The sequence below is a fragment of the Salarias fasciatus genome, chromosome 6 (assembly GCF_902148845.1).
Source record: "Salarias fasciatus chromosome 6, fSalaFa1.1, whole genome shotgun sequence".
NCBI lineage: Eukaryota > Metazoa > Chordata > Actinopteri > Blenniiformes > Blenniidae > Salarias > Salarias fasciatus.
This window is the reverse complement of record NC_043750.1, coordinates 7,662,576-7,679,881: the sequence shown is the minus strand read 5'-3', so window position 1 is coordinate 7,679,881 and position 17,306 is coordinate 7,662,576. Positions and strand designations below refer to the sequence as shown.

Sequence of the window (17,306 nt, the reverse complement as noted above, 5' to 3'; positions counted from 1 at the left end):
TTATATTAATAATAGAATTTTTTTTTTTACAATTTCATGACTAAACATAACAGATACAAATGCATCAAATGGAAACATCAGAAAAGTGGTTTCAGGGCTCCTGCTGGAGATCCAAGAAGGTACGCTATATTACCAAAAGTATTGACTCACCCATCAGAATCAGGTGTTCTGATCACATGGCCTGCCGCAGCCCAAGTCCAGTATGCAGACAGCTTCATGGAATGGGTTTCCATGGCAGCACAGCTGCATCCAAGCCACACATCACCAAGTGCAACGCAGAGCGCCGGATGCAGTGGAGTAAAGCCGGCCGCCACTGGACGATAGAACAGTGGAGACAGGAGAATGCCAGGAGAATGGTACAGTTTGGACTGCACTGTGTCGAGTGTGAAATTTGGTGGAGGAGGAATCATGGTGTGGGTGTTTTTTTTTCAGGATTTGGGCTTGGCCCCTTAGTTCTTTTTTTTAATGTACGATTTTTTTATAGATTTTGAAGAAAGAAACAAGCAAGTGGATAACATCAATATCAAGTATCGGAGCCTTACACGAAAAAGTATATATCCACAAATATGAAGAGATATATATTAAATGTGGCTAATAACAAAGGGAACAGAAGAAAATCAGGAAATAAAAAGAAAAGACAACTACAACAGCCACAACAAAGCAAAACAAAAGACAAAAACAAACAAAAAACACACAGTCTACAGAGAACAGTGCCAAGTGCTACTACTATTAGCTAGCAAAAGATGTAAGTCCTTTCTGAAATGGGTAAAGGCCCCTGAGTTCCAGTGAAGGGAACTTTGAATGCTTCAGGATACTAAAAAAAACATTTTGAACAATTCCATGCTCCCAACCTTGTGGGAACAGTGTGGAGCGGCCCCTTCCTCTTCCAACATGACTGACGGAACACAAATGCAATGAATGAGAGCGGAGACTGAGAGCCGGGCCTGTGTGAGCTCACCATGGCCAAAGATTCCTATAAACACACTTCTCAACCTTGTGGACAGCCTTCCCAGAAGAGTTGAAGCTTTAATAGCTGCAAAAGGTGGACCGGCATATTGAACCCAGAGGGTTAGGAATGGGATGGCACTTAATTTAATACTTAACTTCAAAACAAAGAATCTCATTGGAGGAGAGATTTTTTTTTATTTTTTTTATGAATACTGTTTCAACAGCACTGCAAAGACCACAACTGAATCACAGCTGGTTATAATACAAAACATGAAACAGAAAATAACACCAAAATAGACTCTAAATTGATAGTTGGATGTATCTCCACAGTTCGGTGGCTCTTCATTCTGACACGCGAACATTCAGACATTCTTGGTGTGACTTCCTGCCTCATATCTTGTCTTGGAGGAACAACAGAAGAACTTTTTCTTATAAAAGGAGCAAGTTGATTTTGACAGTGGTAGTTTACTTCCTCTTGTATTTACAGTACTTAAACTTGAAACATTTAAATCCCAGTTTTATTTAACATCATCACCCGTTTGTTCTGTCACATTATGAGATTTTCACAGATCTCCAACACTTAATGTAAGATGAGCCTATTTTCTACTGTAAGTTGCTCAATTTTCAGTTGCTTGGTTGCTCGTGCCACAAGATGTCAGAAGCTTCCTGCTGAGACTGCTGCCCCCGCGACCCGGAGAAGCGGTAGAAAAGCGATGGAAGGACAAGTTCACCGAATCACCTTTAAAAACAGTTCCTGTCCAACATCACACACACAGTTCATGTGATCCTGACACTGAGGGTGTGTCGATCCTCTTTTGGTCCACCAGGAGGCAGTAGTCCAACACCGCGGAGGGGACTAGTCACGTGATTGTGACCCTCATTCTTCTATTACGTCCTCAGTTAGACTTTATGAAGGCAGAGCACACGCTGCGGAGTTATTCAAGTAGACTCTACTTCACTCGACAACATGAGCGGCAGAGGAAAGGGAGGGAAAGGTCTGGGCAAAGGAGGCGCCAAGCGCCACCGCAAAGTCCTCCGTGACAACATCCAGGGCATCACTAAGCCCGCCATCCGCCGCCTGGCCCGCCGCGGCGGAGTCAAGCGCATCTCCGGCCTCATCTACGAGGAGACCCGCGGCGTGCTCAAGGTCTTCCTGGAGAACGTCATCCGGGACGCCGTCACCTACACCGAGCACGCCAAGAGGAAGACCGTCACCGCCATGGACGTGGTCTACGCTCTCAAGAGGCAGGGACGCACTCTGTACGGCTTCGGAGGCTGAAGCTCCGTCCAGCGACCACCAAACAAAAAGGCCCTTTTCAGGACCGCCCACCTTCTCACCCAAGAGCTTTTTCCTATTGTCGACATATCTAAATAATTGCATATTAAAACCATTCTTGGCGAGAGGATTCTGATCAATTTTCTTAGTACGAAAAAGATACTCAATAAAGTGGAAAAAAACATTTAAATATTCTGTACCAGGAGCGACGTTAGTCTAGCTGAAGGAAAAAGATGGGTTTAACTCAAGTCAAAGCAGTACCCAGTCTGAAAGGTGAACTCACAATTAACCTTCTGATCTCAAACTTGTATGAACAAATATTTTCACTTAATATAATAAAAATTGAGTAACTCTGGTTTTATAATCCACATCACTGTTTGAAAGCACAGTTCCAATTTTTCCAGGTGCAGTAAATTTGATCATAGTAAATGAACTGCAGTCGGACTCTTCAGAGTTGGTCAGTAACAGGTTGAACTTCTTTCCACATGATGTGATCATGTTCAACACATCCTCTTCTCTCTGTGCTCTTCTCCTTTATTACATTCTAGATTTTCTCAACGTGAACAGAATGAAAACCCCAGCCCACATCCCAGCTCCCTCCTGACTTCAGACACCTGCTTAGTTCACAGTCAGTCCACTGAAGCTTCACAAACATCAATATTACTCTTATAAATGTTTCTTTTAGCCGGCGTTAACTGGTTTTCCCGCTTCTTTGCACAAATGACTGCAGTTGGCGCGCAGTCTGACAGTCAGACCAGTTCCCCTCAGAAACTCGACCCCCACCCTTCAAGCAGCGAGGACTGGAACCAATCACAGCCAGGGGACAGCGCAGCAGCATTTCCATGCAGCCTGTATAAAGAGGACCGCTCCAGCGGGATCCGCATTCTGCTGAGAGGAGCGAGAGAGAGAAAATGCCTGAACCATCCAAACCCGCGCCCAAGAAGGGCTCCAAGAAAGCCGTGAGCAAGACCGCCGGCAAAGGAGGCAAGAAGAGGAGAAAGACCAGGAAGGAGAGCTACGCCATCTACGTGTACAAGGTGCTGAAGCAGGTCCACCCCGACACCGGCATCTCGTCCAAGGCCATGAGCATCATGAACTCGTTCGTCAACGACATCTTCGAGCGCATCGCCTCGGAGGCGTCTCGCCTGGCTCACTACAACAAGCGCTCCACCATCTCCTCCAGGGAGATCCAGACCGCCGTGCGTCTCCTGCTGCCCGGCGAGCTGGCCAAACACGCCGTGTCCGAGGGCACCAAGGCCGTCACCAAGTACACCAGCTCCAAGTAAAGCGCTCTGCTGCTGCAGTCACAACCCAAAGGCTCTTTTAAGAGCCACCCACTTCTCTGAAGATCAGATCCTGTTGGTTAAGACACATTGCATTAAGTAGAAAGTGTAATTAAAACGTAAAACTTCTGAGGAGAAACATCGATGATGTTGGGCTGTGCGATTGGCTGATTCTGTTTAAGGAAACGTGAGTCCACATTTAATAATTGAGATACTGCATATATGTAATGTGGGGATTGCTGCTTATGAGTTCGGTTGTAAAGCGATTTAAACACTCTTTAATAAATGCAATAAACGGGGCAGTTGAGGTTTCTTTAACTTTTACTTTGTCCTGCTCCTTTTCGGACGCTGTTCTTTATTTGCTTGTAATCTGCTTTGTAATATTTCTTTGAATTTTTCAAAACAAGTAAACCCAAATTCAATTTGTAGAGAAGACTCTTAACATACAAAAGTTTGAAATTTCTTTCATTCAGCTCTGTGCTCTGATCTTCAAAGCTCATGGAAATACTTGATTGATCCCAGAGGAATATTCCTGATTGACTGTGACTTGCACACACTTGAGAAAATGTCCTGATAAGACCTGAAATCAAAGGTTTGGCATTAACGCATCAATGGATGGATCTGAACACTGAATGTGACCCACACAGCTCAGAACTGAGCAAAAGAACATCACACTAAAACACTTCTGACACCTTAATTTCAAATTTTGCAGATTATATGTACAGTTGGCAATGAAAGCCACTTTTATTCAATATAAATCCTTCTGAACACTAATATATATATATAGTGTTCAAAAGGATTGCAACAGGCAGTAAAATGTCCTTGTGAAGCTGCACAGAGCTGCGTTTCAGTCTTCATGATATAAATTCACTTCTCTTTGTCATCAGTCTCCAGACTGCGCGCCTTTTTGAACAAAGAAAGAATGAATATATTAGAAACTGTAAATGCAGTTGAGAAACCACGGCGGGCTTTGTTCTGATTGGTCAGATGGTCTGAGTGGAGCCCCTGCTCAGGCTGAGCTGCTGATTGGAGGACGGTTCATTCAGAGCGCGGGTCACGCTGCTGGAAGCAGCTTCTCTCATTGGTGCGTCCTGAACTGCCTCGCGCTCTGCCCTGATATAAAGAACACCTGAAGGCAAAGCGCTTCACTTTCTCAGAGAATCAACTCCAGAGAACCCGAAGAGAAGATGAGCGGCAGAGGAAAGACCGGCGGTAAAGCCAGAGCCAAGGCCAAGACCCGCTCGTCCCGTGCGGGCCTCCAGTTCCCGGTGGGCCGTGTTCACAGACTGCTCCGCAAAGGTAACTACGGGGAGCGCGTGGGAGCCGGAGCCCCCGTGTACCTGGCGGCCGTGCTGGAGTACCTGACCGCTGAGATCCTGGAGTTGGCTGGAAACGCCGCCCGCGACAACAAGAAGACCCGCATCATCCCGCGTCACCTGCAGCTGGCTGTGCGCAACGACGAGGAGCTCAACAAGCTGCTGGGTGGAGTCACCATCGCTCAGGGCGGCGTCCTGCCCAACATCCAGGCGGTGCTGCTGCCCAAGAAGACTGAGAAGCCGGCCAAGGCCAAGTAAATGTCCAAACATCCGGAGGCCTTCAAACACAACGGCTCTTTTAAGAGCCACCCACCTCTCACTAAGAGCAACCAGTGTCCTTAAAGTTTCTCAATGTCACCTGGATTCTTTCTGCGCATGTCCGTCATGTCTGCCACTCCACCTCAACACTGCCAATTCATCTTAATCCCGACTGTGAGAATTGGAACTGTCCTTAGTGCTGATTGCGTAGTTGAGCAGTTCGATTTTAAATCAGTCCAGGTCGCTTCTTGCAAGGAAGAAAGATTTGCATTAATGGCATGACTTCATTTTGATTGTACTGGATGACATCTCGGACTGCTGAAATAAGTACATAAAGGGGAAGTGCAGTGCATGTCGTGTAATAACTAAGCTATTAGACAATGTATGCTTTACAGTTCAAGAGTTCGATTATAAAATCCAATACAAAGTGAATGTACAACATGTTAGGACACCACCTCAAAAGCTCGTCCTCAGTCATTCTTTCAATTTTTTTCATAAAACCCCGAACATACAACAGAACATATTTATTCAGTTACACAAAGTGGTGGACCGACATGGCATGAAATGTTGATTTAGCTGATTTTTCGAGAGGAGGCCTGCATCATTATCATGGTTGTCAAAAAATGACAGTTTACTTTAAAAATGCAAAAGTAAGGAAACGGATAAGAGAATAATAGTCATTAAAAAATGAATAAAGATTCCAAAATTACATTAAACAAAGCACAAGTATTTCTATGCCACCACACTCCTTCAATTTCACATATTCAGGTGTACAAGTTTCCATTTTAGTATATTCACAACAGAATACTCCATTATTATTTATGACCTAAATACCTTCCCAGGCTAAATTTTTGTATTCTTTCTTTAATGATATTTATTATTATAATATATTCTTTAATTATAATGAGTCATGTTCGATTTTTGTTTAATTTCCCCACACAGGCTATTCTACAGGTTGAAAACAAAAAATTATAATCCAGTTTGAACTTTGTGAACCTTGAAGTTTTGGTTTTCTCTTAAATTGGAACCTTCTCTAGCACAGAACTTTTTCGGGATGTTGTTATTATAGGATATTTGTTGCTTTAAGAAAAATTTCAATGGTTGTAAACTCTACAAGATCAGTAAATTGAGGTGTAATTTCAGATGCTGTGACATGTTACCTTCCTGTCAATAGAATCAAGAGATTTGTTTCAGCAAATTTAAAAAGTAAAGAAAAAAAGTAAAGAAGAAATTCAAACTGGCATTTCACATATTAAAATCCTTTGAAGAGAAATTCATCAATTCCAGTTTAAAATCAGGATATTCCATCACTCCCTAGGAGATTCAATGTCCCTAAATGTGATTTATAATTGATAGAAGAGGAATGCTGTGAAAGACATGTCAGAGGGAAGAAATGAACTGAAGTTGACTGTAAAACCTCAACTCCATCCTGTCAACAAAGCAAAAACCTAAGAACACTCAACTTATGACTTTAATGGCAAAACAACCCTATTTCTTATTTATTGCCCTATTTTCAGGTGTTTTCCTCTGGAAAACTAATATTTGAGCAGTTTAAAGTAGTGTTAGTGAGATGTGCTCCCAGCTGAAGTCAGAAAGGAGCTGCTGCGCTCTGCTTCCGCCTCCATCACTGTGTTTGCTGCTCCGACAAAATGATCATTTTATCATAAAATGGTGATCAGCAGTGGAGGCTTTCTACTCACTCTCTGTGAACAAACATGTGCTGAAGCTGTGGGATGTGTTTCCGTGGATGATTGTAGTGTCCGAATGTATTTTCTGACAGGAAAGAGAGAGAAAAGCCGCTGCGAAGCGCTGAGCTCCGGACTGAATGAGTGACTTGTGAAGGCTCCAGGAACGAATCGCAGAGATCCTGAGAAGAGAATGTGAGCTGAAGGTGAAGAGACAGCAGTCCGCTGTGGACTCGTCCACTTTCAGCCCTCAGCGATGCTCACAAAGCCGTCTGGAGCTCTTTATTCTCCCGACAGAAAACACAAGTGAAGCCTGTTCAGCCTGCGCGCCGGAGCCGGGCGCCGGGCTGAGTCTCCACGGTTCTCATGGTGTGTTTAAGTCCCGCCCGCTGCTCGGAGATCCTCATCTGTGCTCGGACTCCCGTTTCTCCGCGACTCGAAATCTGACCAGCGTGTTATTTTGGAAGAATGGCAGAAGAAGCTCCAGCCGCCGCCCCCGCCGCCTCTCCGGCAAAGCCCAAGGCCGCCAAGAAGAAGTCCGCCCCGAAGAAGGCCCGGACCTGGCCCCAGCGTGAGCGACCTCATCGTCAAAGCTGTGGCCGCTTCCAAGGAGCGGAACGGCGTGTCGCTGGCCGCCCTCAAGAAGAACCTGGCCGCCGGAGGCTACGATGTGGACAAGAACAAGGCCCGCGTCAAGACCGCCGTCAAGAGCTTGGTGGCCAAGGGGACCCTGGTCCAGACCAAGGGCACCGGGGCCTCCGGCTCCTTCAAGATGAGCAAGAAGGCCGAGCCCAAGGCCAAGAAGCCCGCCAAGAAAGCGGCTCCCAAAGCCAAGAAGCCCGCCGCCGCCAAGAAGCCCGCAGCGGCTAAAAAGACCAAAGCGGCAGCAGCCAAGAAGACCGCAGCTGCTAAGAAGTCTCCCAAGAAGCCCAAGAAACCCTCAGCGGCCAAGAAGGCGGCAGCCAAGAGCCCCAAGAAGCCCGCCACCAAGAGCCCCAAGAAGAAGGCCCCCGCAGCCAAGAAGGCTCCAGCAGCCAAGAAAGCTCCAGCAAAGAAGGCCGCCAAGCCCAAAGCCAAGAAGACCGCGGCCAAGAAGAAGTGAGCTCTCACTGTCCAACGTCCAACCTCAGCAAAGGCTCTTCTAAGAGCCACCACAGCTCCTCTAGAGACACCAGTCCTCACCACGGGACATACACATGTCATTTATTAGTCCCTCATGTTGTTAGTACTCATATTACATAGATCAGATATTTTCATAATTCACTTCACCCCCTGATTTATTAACATTTACAGGATCAATCGTCAACCTAGGATGTCAAACTAGCCAAGGAAGCCAAGCCACAAACCTTGTCAGCAATGTTCACACAAAGCCACTTCACAGCTGACTGTGATGCCCATTAGTCAGTCTAATGTCTGTAGGTTCCTGAGTCATGAAGCCCAAGCTTGATGCTCACACCTCCTCCGTAATCCACATGCGACACACAAGAAACCTCCACACAGTCCTCTCCATTCATTTAAGCTCTTTAACTGAGCCTGAAGTCATGTCACAAAAAACATAATGTCCACAAAAATAAATGAAATAAAGGCAATATCCACAGATGCAAAGAACAACAGGAAGAGAGCTCAAAGCACTGTGGCTCCACTCCTCATGCCACTCTGTCTTGTCTGATGCAGGACAGCCAAACCCAGAAAGAAACTTCACTTTCTTAACTTCCAGAAAACCTCACTTTACTCCATAATGTCAAACAAACCTTATCCATATGGATTTTTAACCTCAACTTATTCCTTCACATATTTTCAAAAGTAAAAAAAAAACACACACTATGAACTGTATATAAGCATATGTAAATATTACACAGAACCTGTACATAGTCCCTCCGTATCTCAACCACAAATAGTTGAATATGAAATCACAATTTTCACATGGAAAACAGAAAAATACATATTTAAGATCCCACAATCTGGACTACACGTGTGTGTGTGTGTGTGTGTGTGTGTGTGTGTGTGTGTGTGTGTGTGTGTGTGTGTGTGTGTGTGTGGTGTGTGTGTGTGTGTGTGTGTGTGTGTGTGGTGTGTGTGTGTGTGTGTGTGTGTGTCAGTTCAACCAGTCATTACAGTGATTCACAATACCCCCTGGTCAGTGCTCCAACACAGAAACATTCCTGTAACTCTGCACAGTCATGTTGGATCACAAACAGCAACTCGTCTCTTATGCTTTTCCTCCATTAAACGTGTTTCCCTCCACATTACTTTGGACAAACGGACTGTTGAAAATGTCAGCCAACAGCGACTCTCAGTCTGAGCGCGATTTTTGAAAAACTGTCCTCCAATCAGCAGCTCCTTCTCGTGAGCGTTGTGACCAATGAGAAGAAGAGACGTCACCGCGTCGCCGCTGCTCCTCCTGCTTAAGAGCAGCGACTCTCCGCTCCGTCTGCACTTCTCTTCTCAATCTCTGAAGAAAACAGCACCAGAAATGGCTCGTACCAAGCAGACCGCCCGTAAATCCACCGGAGGCAAAGCTCCCAGGAAGCAGCTGGCTACCAAGGCCGCCCGCAAGAGCGCCCCGGCCACCGGCGGAGTCAAGAAGCCTCACCGCTACAGGCCCGGCACCGTGGCTCTGCGGGAGATCCGTCGCTACCAGAAGTCCACCGAGCTGCTCATCCGCAAGCTGCCCTTCCAGCGCCTGGTGCGAGAGATCGCTCAGGACTTCAAGACCGACCTGCGCTTCCAGAGCTCGGCCGTCATGGCCCTGCAGGAGGCCAGCGAGGCTTACCTGGTGGGCCTGTTCGAGGACACCAACCTGTGCGCCATCCACGCCAAGAGGGTCACCATCATGCCCAAAGACATCCAGTTGGCCCGCCGCATCCGCGGAGAGAGGGCTTAAACTCTCTGCAGGCTGACTGCGCCTCAAACCCACACCAACGGCTCTTTTAAGAGCCATCCACACACACTGAGAGCTGCTTTCTCACGTGACTTGCCACACTAAGTTTGCTAGTTGAAGGAAGGAACCACCCATTCTCCGTGTTCGTCAGCTAACGGGAGAAAAAGATGCTGGGTGTACAATAAACATTTCTATTAAAAACAATCGGAAATGACAATTCTGCTTTATGAATCTTGTTACATGTGGAGTAATAGTGACGCCTAGTGGCTGCACACTCGTAAACCTGAACTGTTGTTTGTGTCAAAACAACCGTTAAGAACGTGGCTTTGTATCAGCGAGCTCCGCTGGATGACTGGGAGCTGTCCATGGTGCTGATCTTAATGATGACACTGATTCCGCTCAAGCAAAATCTCTGACTTCTCCGTGGGAAGACTGCAACTGATGCACATATCGAGGACCTGTTTCTCATCTTGGAACTGGTGTTGAATGACAGCAGATAACTGTCACGGAGAACTGGAAATGCGTGGCATCAACTCTTGTCAAAACTTTTTGTTTTTTTAGTGCAGGGTAAATCCACTTAAATGCACATCCAAGTGCACTGCAATTCTTAAATGTAGGAAACCCGTTTCAGTTTCTCAAGAACCACAAACATTTCAAAGATAACGTGAATGAAAGTCAATACATTGCTTATTATTAGGGTTGCAAAAAAATCAAGGAGGAACAATACTTCGTTGGAAATAAAAGTCACTGTCCTGTGCATTTCACTTCTTAAATTGACTTGGCCATTCATAGAAGAGAAATTCTGTACATACACTCACCATCTCATCTGTGCTGTATTCTTGAATATTGTTTTATCAGCACCTAAGATGTATTTTACCATGACTTTAATGAACACATTTTCTCTTGGAAGCAGACTGACAAAAGACAAATGTATTCTGTATCATCACCGAATTTTTAAACGATTATTTAACTCTTTGTCTATTCTGACTCCAGATTCCAATTAACCCTTATCATGTTGAACATTTCTTGATTTATTTATCAACATATGAAAAATTTGCTCAAATTTCACATCTGATTTTTCTAAAATTTAGGAACTTCTTGTCAGTATGTGGGCATTAAGTGGATGTGAGGAACCACCTCACTGCTGTTTGATGAACTCTTTCAGAAAACCTCCCTGGTTCCATCCTAATTCTGCTCGCTTTGCCATCTGGCTCAAGGGATCCTATTTGAATTTGTTGAAGAGAAAACCGCCACTTCTAACTACTGGCGCGCAGTCTAACGGACGAAGATCAGTTTCCCCTGGAAACAAGAGACTCCTCCTCCCCCATCCTTTCCCACCGTCTGACCAGCTGGACCAATCAGCGACGAGAGACCACGCAGTGTAATTTACATACCGCCTGCATAAGAAGAGTCCCTCTGACTGCAGCTGCTCATTCGTTGCTGTGGAATATTGTAGCGTCAGGATGCCTGAACCCGCCAAGTCTGCGCCCAAGAAGGGCTCCAAGAAAGCCGTGAGCAAGACCGCCGGCAAAGGAGGCAAGAAGAGGAAGAGGACCAGGAAGGAGAGCTACGCTATTTACGTGTACAAGGTGCTGAAGCAAGTCCACCCCGACACCGGCATCTCGTCCAAGGCCATGAGCATCATGAACTCGTTCGTCAACGACATCTTCGAGCGCATCGCCTCGGAGGCGTCTCGTCTGGCTCACTACAACAAGCGCTCTACCATCACCTCCAGAGAGATCCAGACCGCCGTGCGTCTCCTGCTGCCCGGCGAGCTGGCCAAGCACGCCGTGTCCGAGGGCACCAAGGCCGTCACCAAGTACACCAGCTCCAAGTAAAGCGCTCTGCTGCTGCAGTCGAAACCTAAAGGCTCTTTTAAGAGCCACCCACTTCTCTAAAGATCACGTCGCATTTATATCTCAAATGTTTGATTTGGTACAACTATAGTCATGGATGAATCACAACATTGCGTAACGTTTGAAAATATTCATGTATAGAGCGAATGGCAGATATTTTAAGTGCTGACATGACTATAGTAGTTCCCACACTGAGAGGGGGGCAGTCGGGTATTTCAGCATCTGTCACAGCTTCAGAAGTGTAGTGGCTGAAGACTCCCATAGCCTTAGGTCAAATCAATATGTAGCAGTACAGTGTTCAGAATTTGTCTTGTGATGGAGGTTCAGAGCAACTGAGTCATCTTTTATGGAATAGCATCATCTAACACCCAGCATATCAGCTGCTCAGACGTCACTGGACATTCTCACAGGCTCTGCCAGCATTTGCTCTCTCAGTAGGTTCTTTTGATTGTATTGAACAATACCAACTGACAAGGATGGCTTCTGTCCATGAAATGTTACTTGAAATCCTACAGATGATGGTGTTGCTCTGCAAATAGTTTGACTAGTATGTAGTATTTCTGAAGAAGCACAGTAAATGTTTATTTGTATGTTTACTTCAGTATTTTGCTTAGAATTATGCATTTTATTGATATAAAAAATCTGATTTAATCAAGTGAGTTCTGCTTCCGGGTTGTGCTATGCTAGCAGAAGGTTCACATGTCTGAGTAACTGATGCAGAAGATCGCCTCAATGTGTGAAGTTTGTCCTGTCAAGGCAAGATGTGAAAAAAATGAAAATGCCAACCTTAGCTATAAGCAGGCCAAAGTGTTTTTATTTTTTCCAAATATGTATATGTTGGTTTTAGGGTTAATCGCTTCTCTTATAGTTTGTGTTTTGGGTTCTATTATCAGTCTGACAGTGTTTGGTGTGGGTGAAACCAATAAACATCTTTGAAAAAGGACATCACGTCTTCATGTTGTGGCTGACACCAGCATACCAACGGTATCAATATTCATGACTGATCTGCTCTCCACTATTAAATTCCAAGAAGCATGCATTGTGAACTTTGTGTACTACCGATTATGTCACATTTCTACTTTGTGTGCCAAATGTGTTTAAAGTGTTTTTCCTCTTGAACTACATTTTTTTACTGTTGGGTTACCCGTTCAGAGTCCAGTGGAACCTTTCACTTAACTTAAAGGTTCTCAATCATTTTTGGTATTTTCACATATTAAAAATCACGGTCAAATGCACTGAGCTTCTTTGGCTCTTGGAGTATTCTGATTGCATATTCTTTCCTCTTCTGTCAACCAAACTAGTAGAGCTGGGACTTGTAGCTCTTTGAAGGGAGCTCTTTGAAAGACTGGCTCCTTGATGAACATCACGTGACTCTGTTTGACAAGTCAATCTTGTGATAGTGATGGTTTAGATATGTTTATTATTAAGGAAACTATACAATGTATAATAGGACCAGTAACCTATATTTTTAATTTATCTTTTAGTTCTGGTGTTGTCCCAGACAAAATGAAGATAGCTAAGATTATTCCTCTGTTTAAATCTGGAGATAGGCATTGTCTTACAAATTACAGGCCTATATCTTACTTTCACAATTTTTAAAAATCTTGGAAAAAGTTTTTGTTAAAATTCTTGACCTCTTTTTAGAAAAGCATTCAGTGATTCATGCCAATCAGTTCGGTTTCAGGAGCGGTCACTCCACCGCTATGGCACTAATGAAAATCACAGAGGACATTACCACTGAATTAAATAATAAGAATCATTCAATTGGAGTATTTATTGATCTTAAAAAAGCTTTTGACACTCTTGATCATGATATAATGACATCAAAATTATATAAATATGGAATTAGAGGTATTGCGCTAGATTGGGTTTGCAGTTATTTAAGAAACAGAAAGCAATATGTTGACTATGCAGGTAATGAATCCAAATTACAAACAATTCAGTGTGGAGTTCCACAAGGATCTGTTTTGGGTCCCAAACTTTTTATTTTATACATTAATGATCTCTGTGAATTCTCTAATGTGTTACATTTTGTTCTTTTGGCCGATGATACAAACTTTTTTGCGTCTGGGAAGAACTTGAATATATTAATAAAAACAATAGAGGAAGAAATGATCCTGCTTCAGAAATGGTTTAATAAAAACAAGCTATCATTAAATCTAACTAAAACCAAATTTATGTTATTTTCAAATCGAAAAAGCTCCGATCATGTTTGTTTGAATATAAATGGAAGTGTTATTGAAAGAGTTTCTGAATTTAAATTTTTAGGAGTATTAATTGATGAAAAACTTAAATGGAAGGAGCATATTGCTCACGTAAAGAAGAAAATTTGTAAAAATATAGGTGTCTTGTCCAAAGTGGGGTATCTCTTAAACTGCAAGGCACTAAGAATACTATTTTGCTCTTTGATTTTGCCGTATTTTATGTATTGTTTGGAGGTGTGGGGTAATTGCTATCCGACTCATCTAATGCCATTAGTCATTTTACAAAAAAGGGCCATCAGAATAATTAATAAAGTAGCTCCAAGAGAGCACACCACAAAACTGTTTCTGAAGTCAGGATTATTAAAATTAAAGGATTTAGTTGATTTACAAACATTAATGGTTATGTATAAGGCAAAGCAGTATCTGTTACCTCATCAATTGCAAATATTTTTTACATTAAACAGTGAATCAAGTAGAAGAAACTTGGACTTTAAACCTAGAGGTGTCAGGACAACTCTCAAAGACATGTGTGTCTCAGTGATTCGTGTCACAAAGTGGAATTCATTAGACAGGACATTAAAATGCTGTTCAACCATTAATCAATTTAAATGCAAATATAAAGAAAATGCATTTATCCGATATGAAAAGGAATAAAATGTGTAAGCAAGTCCATATGTTTTTGAATGTATGCAAGTATGTTTTTATTTATTTTAGTAGTCATTTATTTGTTTAGAATGCTTGAGGTCATCTAAGAGAAATTACCCGATTTTCTAAAAAGAAAGGGGTAGGAATAAAAAAGACTGGGTCTTCACCCTACCCCTGTTCTTGCCATGGTATGTATGTGCACTTTGCCAAATGTAACCACTTTTAATTTGTTGTTTTCATGTACTGCCATGGAGAAAGAATAAATGAAATGAAATGAAATAAATGAAAAAATCTCATTAGTGTAGCATCAATCCCTTATTTTCGGACATGTGACTCTTTCACTGTCGGTTATGAGTTTTCATCTGGTGCTTTAATTTTTTTGATGACCCGGATTTAAAGAAGAGGTTTTTCAGACAAATGTTACATTTGGATTCACCATGCACGTTGTCCCCAGGGAAGAGCTTCAAAATACCGTTTGGCGGATGCTAGTTGTAGAGGTTTATGTCTGTGAGAGAATGATATCACTTACGCTGGGTGTCTTCAGCAAAAAGATACTTCCACAGGCAGTGTCCAATTAATCCAGCCTCGATCCAATAAATCCACTCCGGACAAGATGAAGTAAAAAATATAAACTTTCCATTTATTTTTGGTTCCAAAATTAGTTCCACAAACAGGAAAAGTGGCTGGCTAATACACTAATTGTATCTTTTGCAGAAACGCAGCAGGTAAGAAAACTGTATGCTCCTCTCACACTCTAGCACGGGCAGACAACCCGGAAGCACAGCAGTAAACAAAAAAAAACTGTCTCTGCATAAAAAACTTTAAAGAGCAACTACACATTTCTGTCAATATCTTAACACACAAGATGAATTCTTAAATCAACATATTAACATGAAAATCAAATTACAGATTTATTAAACTGCTCCTTATTAAACTGCCACTACACTAGTGCTAACAAGATGGTGGCCTTGAAGGAGAGAAAGCGGTCCTCCACCTGCTCCAAAGGCTCAAAAGGGGGTCCCTTAAGACCAGGGGTGCTCACACTTTTTCAGCCCACGAGCTACTTACAAAATGACCAAGTTAAAATGATCTACCCACCACAAAAATGCAAAACATCTAAATATTTTCAAATGTATTAAGGATTCTTTGTATGTACAATGTATGTTGATTTACCTTGCATGAATGAGCCAACATTGCAAAACACACAAAATAATTAACTATTAACATTTTTTTGGACTTACCTGAGTTCACTCTGATGACTTGCACTGAATTGAATCAGCCAGGGATGCATAGTCCGGACAGTAGCTGCTGACAGCCAGCCTCAAGCACACTTCCAAATGTTCATCAGTCATGGTGGAACGGTATTTTGACTTTTTTTCAAGGTGGTGGACGCTGGCGTACGTTGGCTGCCGCTCCGTCTGTGATGCCATTAAGTTCTGACACTGTCATATCTACCCTGGTTCCTGATCACGCTATAAGGACTTTATCAGGATCATCAGGATAAATCACTTCCAATAACTGGCTTACCGCTTCTACTCCTGTCCTGCGCCGGTTCCTGTCCTGCCAGCTCCTGTCCGGTGGCTGTCGCACATAGCTATTCCATCTGACGGTGTCTGCCTTGTCTTCTATCATCTGGAGTGGTGTCCCTCGCTGTCACGTCAATCTGGTCTCTGTCCCACTGACTGTCTGCCCAGGATCTGACGATCCTGGTGCGTTCGGTCCGGTGGTAGCACGAGTGCCCCGCTGGTCCCACAGCCTTACAGTGATACACACTTCCATGCAGACAGCCTGTCCTCAGACTGGACTCCAGGCTTCGGCCTTCCACCGGACTCCTTGCTGGGTGATGACTTACATCCTGTGGACTCTTGTCAGCTCACTCTGCCTCTCTGGATTTAATCATCAGCCACATCCCGCCAGTATCCAGCTCCGCCGGTCTGAAGCTAATGCTAGTTCCCTGCTAGCATCTGCCGCTTGGAGCATGCCGCCGCTGCAGTACTCCGCCTCTGCGCTCGGTGGGCTCAACAACAGCCGTCATCTGGCCTGCGTCGCCTCTCTCCAGCACCTTGTACTCTTCCACAGCTCCCGTCCTCCTCATCGGGGATCAGGGCGCTCATTCTCCTTTCACATCGCCTCTGAAAAAGCCATTCCCTCCATCTGGTCTCATCGTTCAGCCACTTCCGCATTACGTCATCACAACAATCCACACGTGAGTCAGACCAATCTCCGCCCTCTCCCCCGGGACCCACAGCACACAACCAACACACGTCACCTCAGTTTCTCCCTCCTCAACACCCGCTCACTCAATAATAAGGGACTCATTCTAAATGAATACATCACTGACAATAAATTGGATTTTCTCTGTTTGACTGAAACCTGGCACAAACCCATGGACTATTTTGCACTTAATCAGATCACACCTCCTGGATTCACTTACATTGAAAACCCCCGTACAGATGGACGGGGTGGTGGCACTGCAGTAATTTTCAATAAGGACATTAAATTAACTCCCATATCCCTCACAAACATCCACTCCTTCAAACTATCCGGTCCCTCTCCACTTGTCACTGCTGTCATCTACCGTCCCCCAAAGCCCAACACCTCCTTCTTATCAGAACTCACAGACTTTTTGACCCAGTTAAGTGCCATCTCCTCATCCATCCTTCTGCTCGGTGACTTCAATTTTCACATTGACAATCCGAACTCCAAACCTGCTGCTGAATTCCTGGACCTCACCTGCTTCAGTATCACTCAGTATGTACATTTTCCCACACACAATCACGGCCATATTCTCGATCTCATCTGCTCCACTGGTCCCACTATACACAACCTTTCCAGCCATAACCTAAACATATCGGATCACTTAGCCATCACATTCAGCATACACATTCCCCTCACAGCGCCCATAACAAAACGTGAAATAACCTTCAGAAATCTCAAATTCGTCGATCCACCTG

At 44.0% G+C, this 17,306-nt stretch overlaps 5 protein-coding genes and 1 pseudogene across 5 annotated transcripts; all 6 read left to right on the top strand.

The window, feature by feature from the left end:
• The first annotated feature begins 1,912 nt into the window (after positions 1–1,912).
• Positions 1,913–3,536, top strand: LOC115390197 (histone H4). The gene is made up of 2 exons (XM_030093968.1): positions 1,913–2,228; positions 3,517–3,536. The coding sequence occupies exon 1, from the start codon at positions 1,916–1,918 to the stop codon at positions 2,225–2,227; it is 312 nt and encodes a 103-aa protein (XP_029949828.1). The 5' UTR covers positions 1,913–1,915; the 3' UTR covers position 2,228; positions 3,517–3,536.
• On the top strand, positions 3,136–3,521 carry LOC115390187 (histone H2B 1/2-like). Its single transcript, XM_030093959.1, has one exon. The coding sequence runs from the start codon at positions 3,136–3,138 to the stop codon at positions 3,508–3,510; it is 375 nt and encodes a 124-aa protein (XP_029949819.1). The 3' UTR covers positions 3,511–3,521.
• Positions 3,537–4,693: 1,157 nt separating the features above from the next.
• LOC115390181 (histone H2A-like) lies at positions 4,694–5,081 on the top strand. The gene has a single exon (XM_030093952.1). The coding sequence runs from the start codon at positions 4,695–4,697 to the stop codon at positions 5,079–5,081; it is 387 nt and encodes a 128-aa protein (XP_029949812.1). The 5' UTR covers position 4,694.
• A 2,123-nt stretch (positions 5,082–7,204) lies between these two features.
• On the top strand, positions 7,205–7,910 carry LOC115390175 (histone H1-like; annotated as a pseudogene).
• A 1,329-nt stretch (positions 7,911–9,239) lies between these two features.
• LOC115390177 (histone H3) lies at positions 9,240–9,650 on the top strand. Its single transcript, XM_030093946.1, has one exon. It carries the CDS (start codon positions 9,240–9,242, stop codon positions 9,648–9,650), a length of 411 nt encoding a protein of 136 aa, XP_029949806.1.
• Positions 9,651–11,104: 1,454 nt separating this feature from the next.
• On the top strand, positions 11,105–11,699 carry LOC115390190 (histone H2B 1/2). Its single transcript, XM_030093962.1, has one exon. It carries the CDS (start codon positions 11,111–11,113, stop codon positions 11,483–11,485), a length of 375 nt encoding a protein of 124 aa, XP_029949822.1. The 5' UTR covers positions 11,105–11,110; the 3' UTR covers positions 11,486–11,699.
• The last annotated feature ends 5,607 nt before the right edge of the window (positions 11,700–17,306 follow it).

Bases quoted from the DNA above. Each gene is read 5' to 3' on its own strand.
- LOC115390197 (XM_030093968.1), top strand. From the start codon at position 1,916: ATGAGCGGCAGAGGAAAGGGAGGGAAAGGTCTGGGCAAAGGAGGCGCC.
- LOC115390187 (XM_030093959.1), top strand. From the start codon at position 3,136: ATGCCTGAACCATCCAAACCCGCGCCCAAGAAGGGCTCCAAGAAAGCC.
- LOC115390181 (XM_030093952.1), top strand. From the start codon at position 4,695: ATGAGCGGCAGAGGAAAGACCGGCGGTAAAGCCAGAGCCAAGGCCAAG.
- LOC115390177 (XM_030093946.1), top strand. From the start codon at position 9,240: ATGGCTCGTACCAAGCAGACCGCCCGTAAATCCACCGGAGGCAAAGCT.
- LOC115390190 (XM_030093962.1), top strand. From the start codon at position 11,111: ATGCCTGAACCCGCCAAGTCTGCGCCCAAGAAGGGCTCCAAGAAAGCC.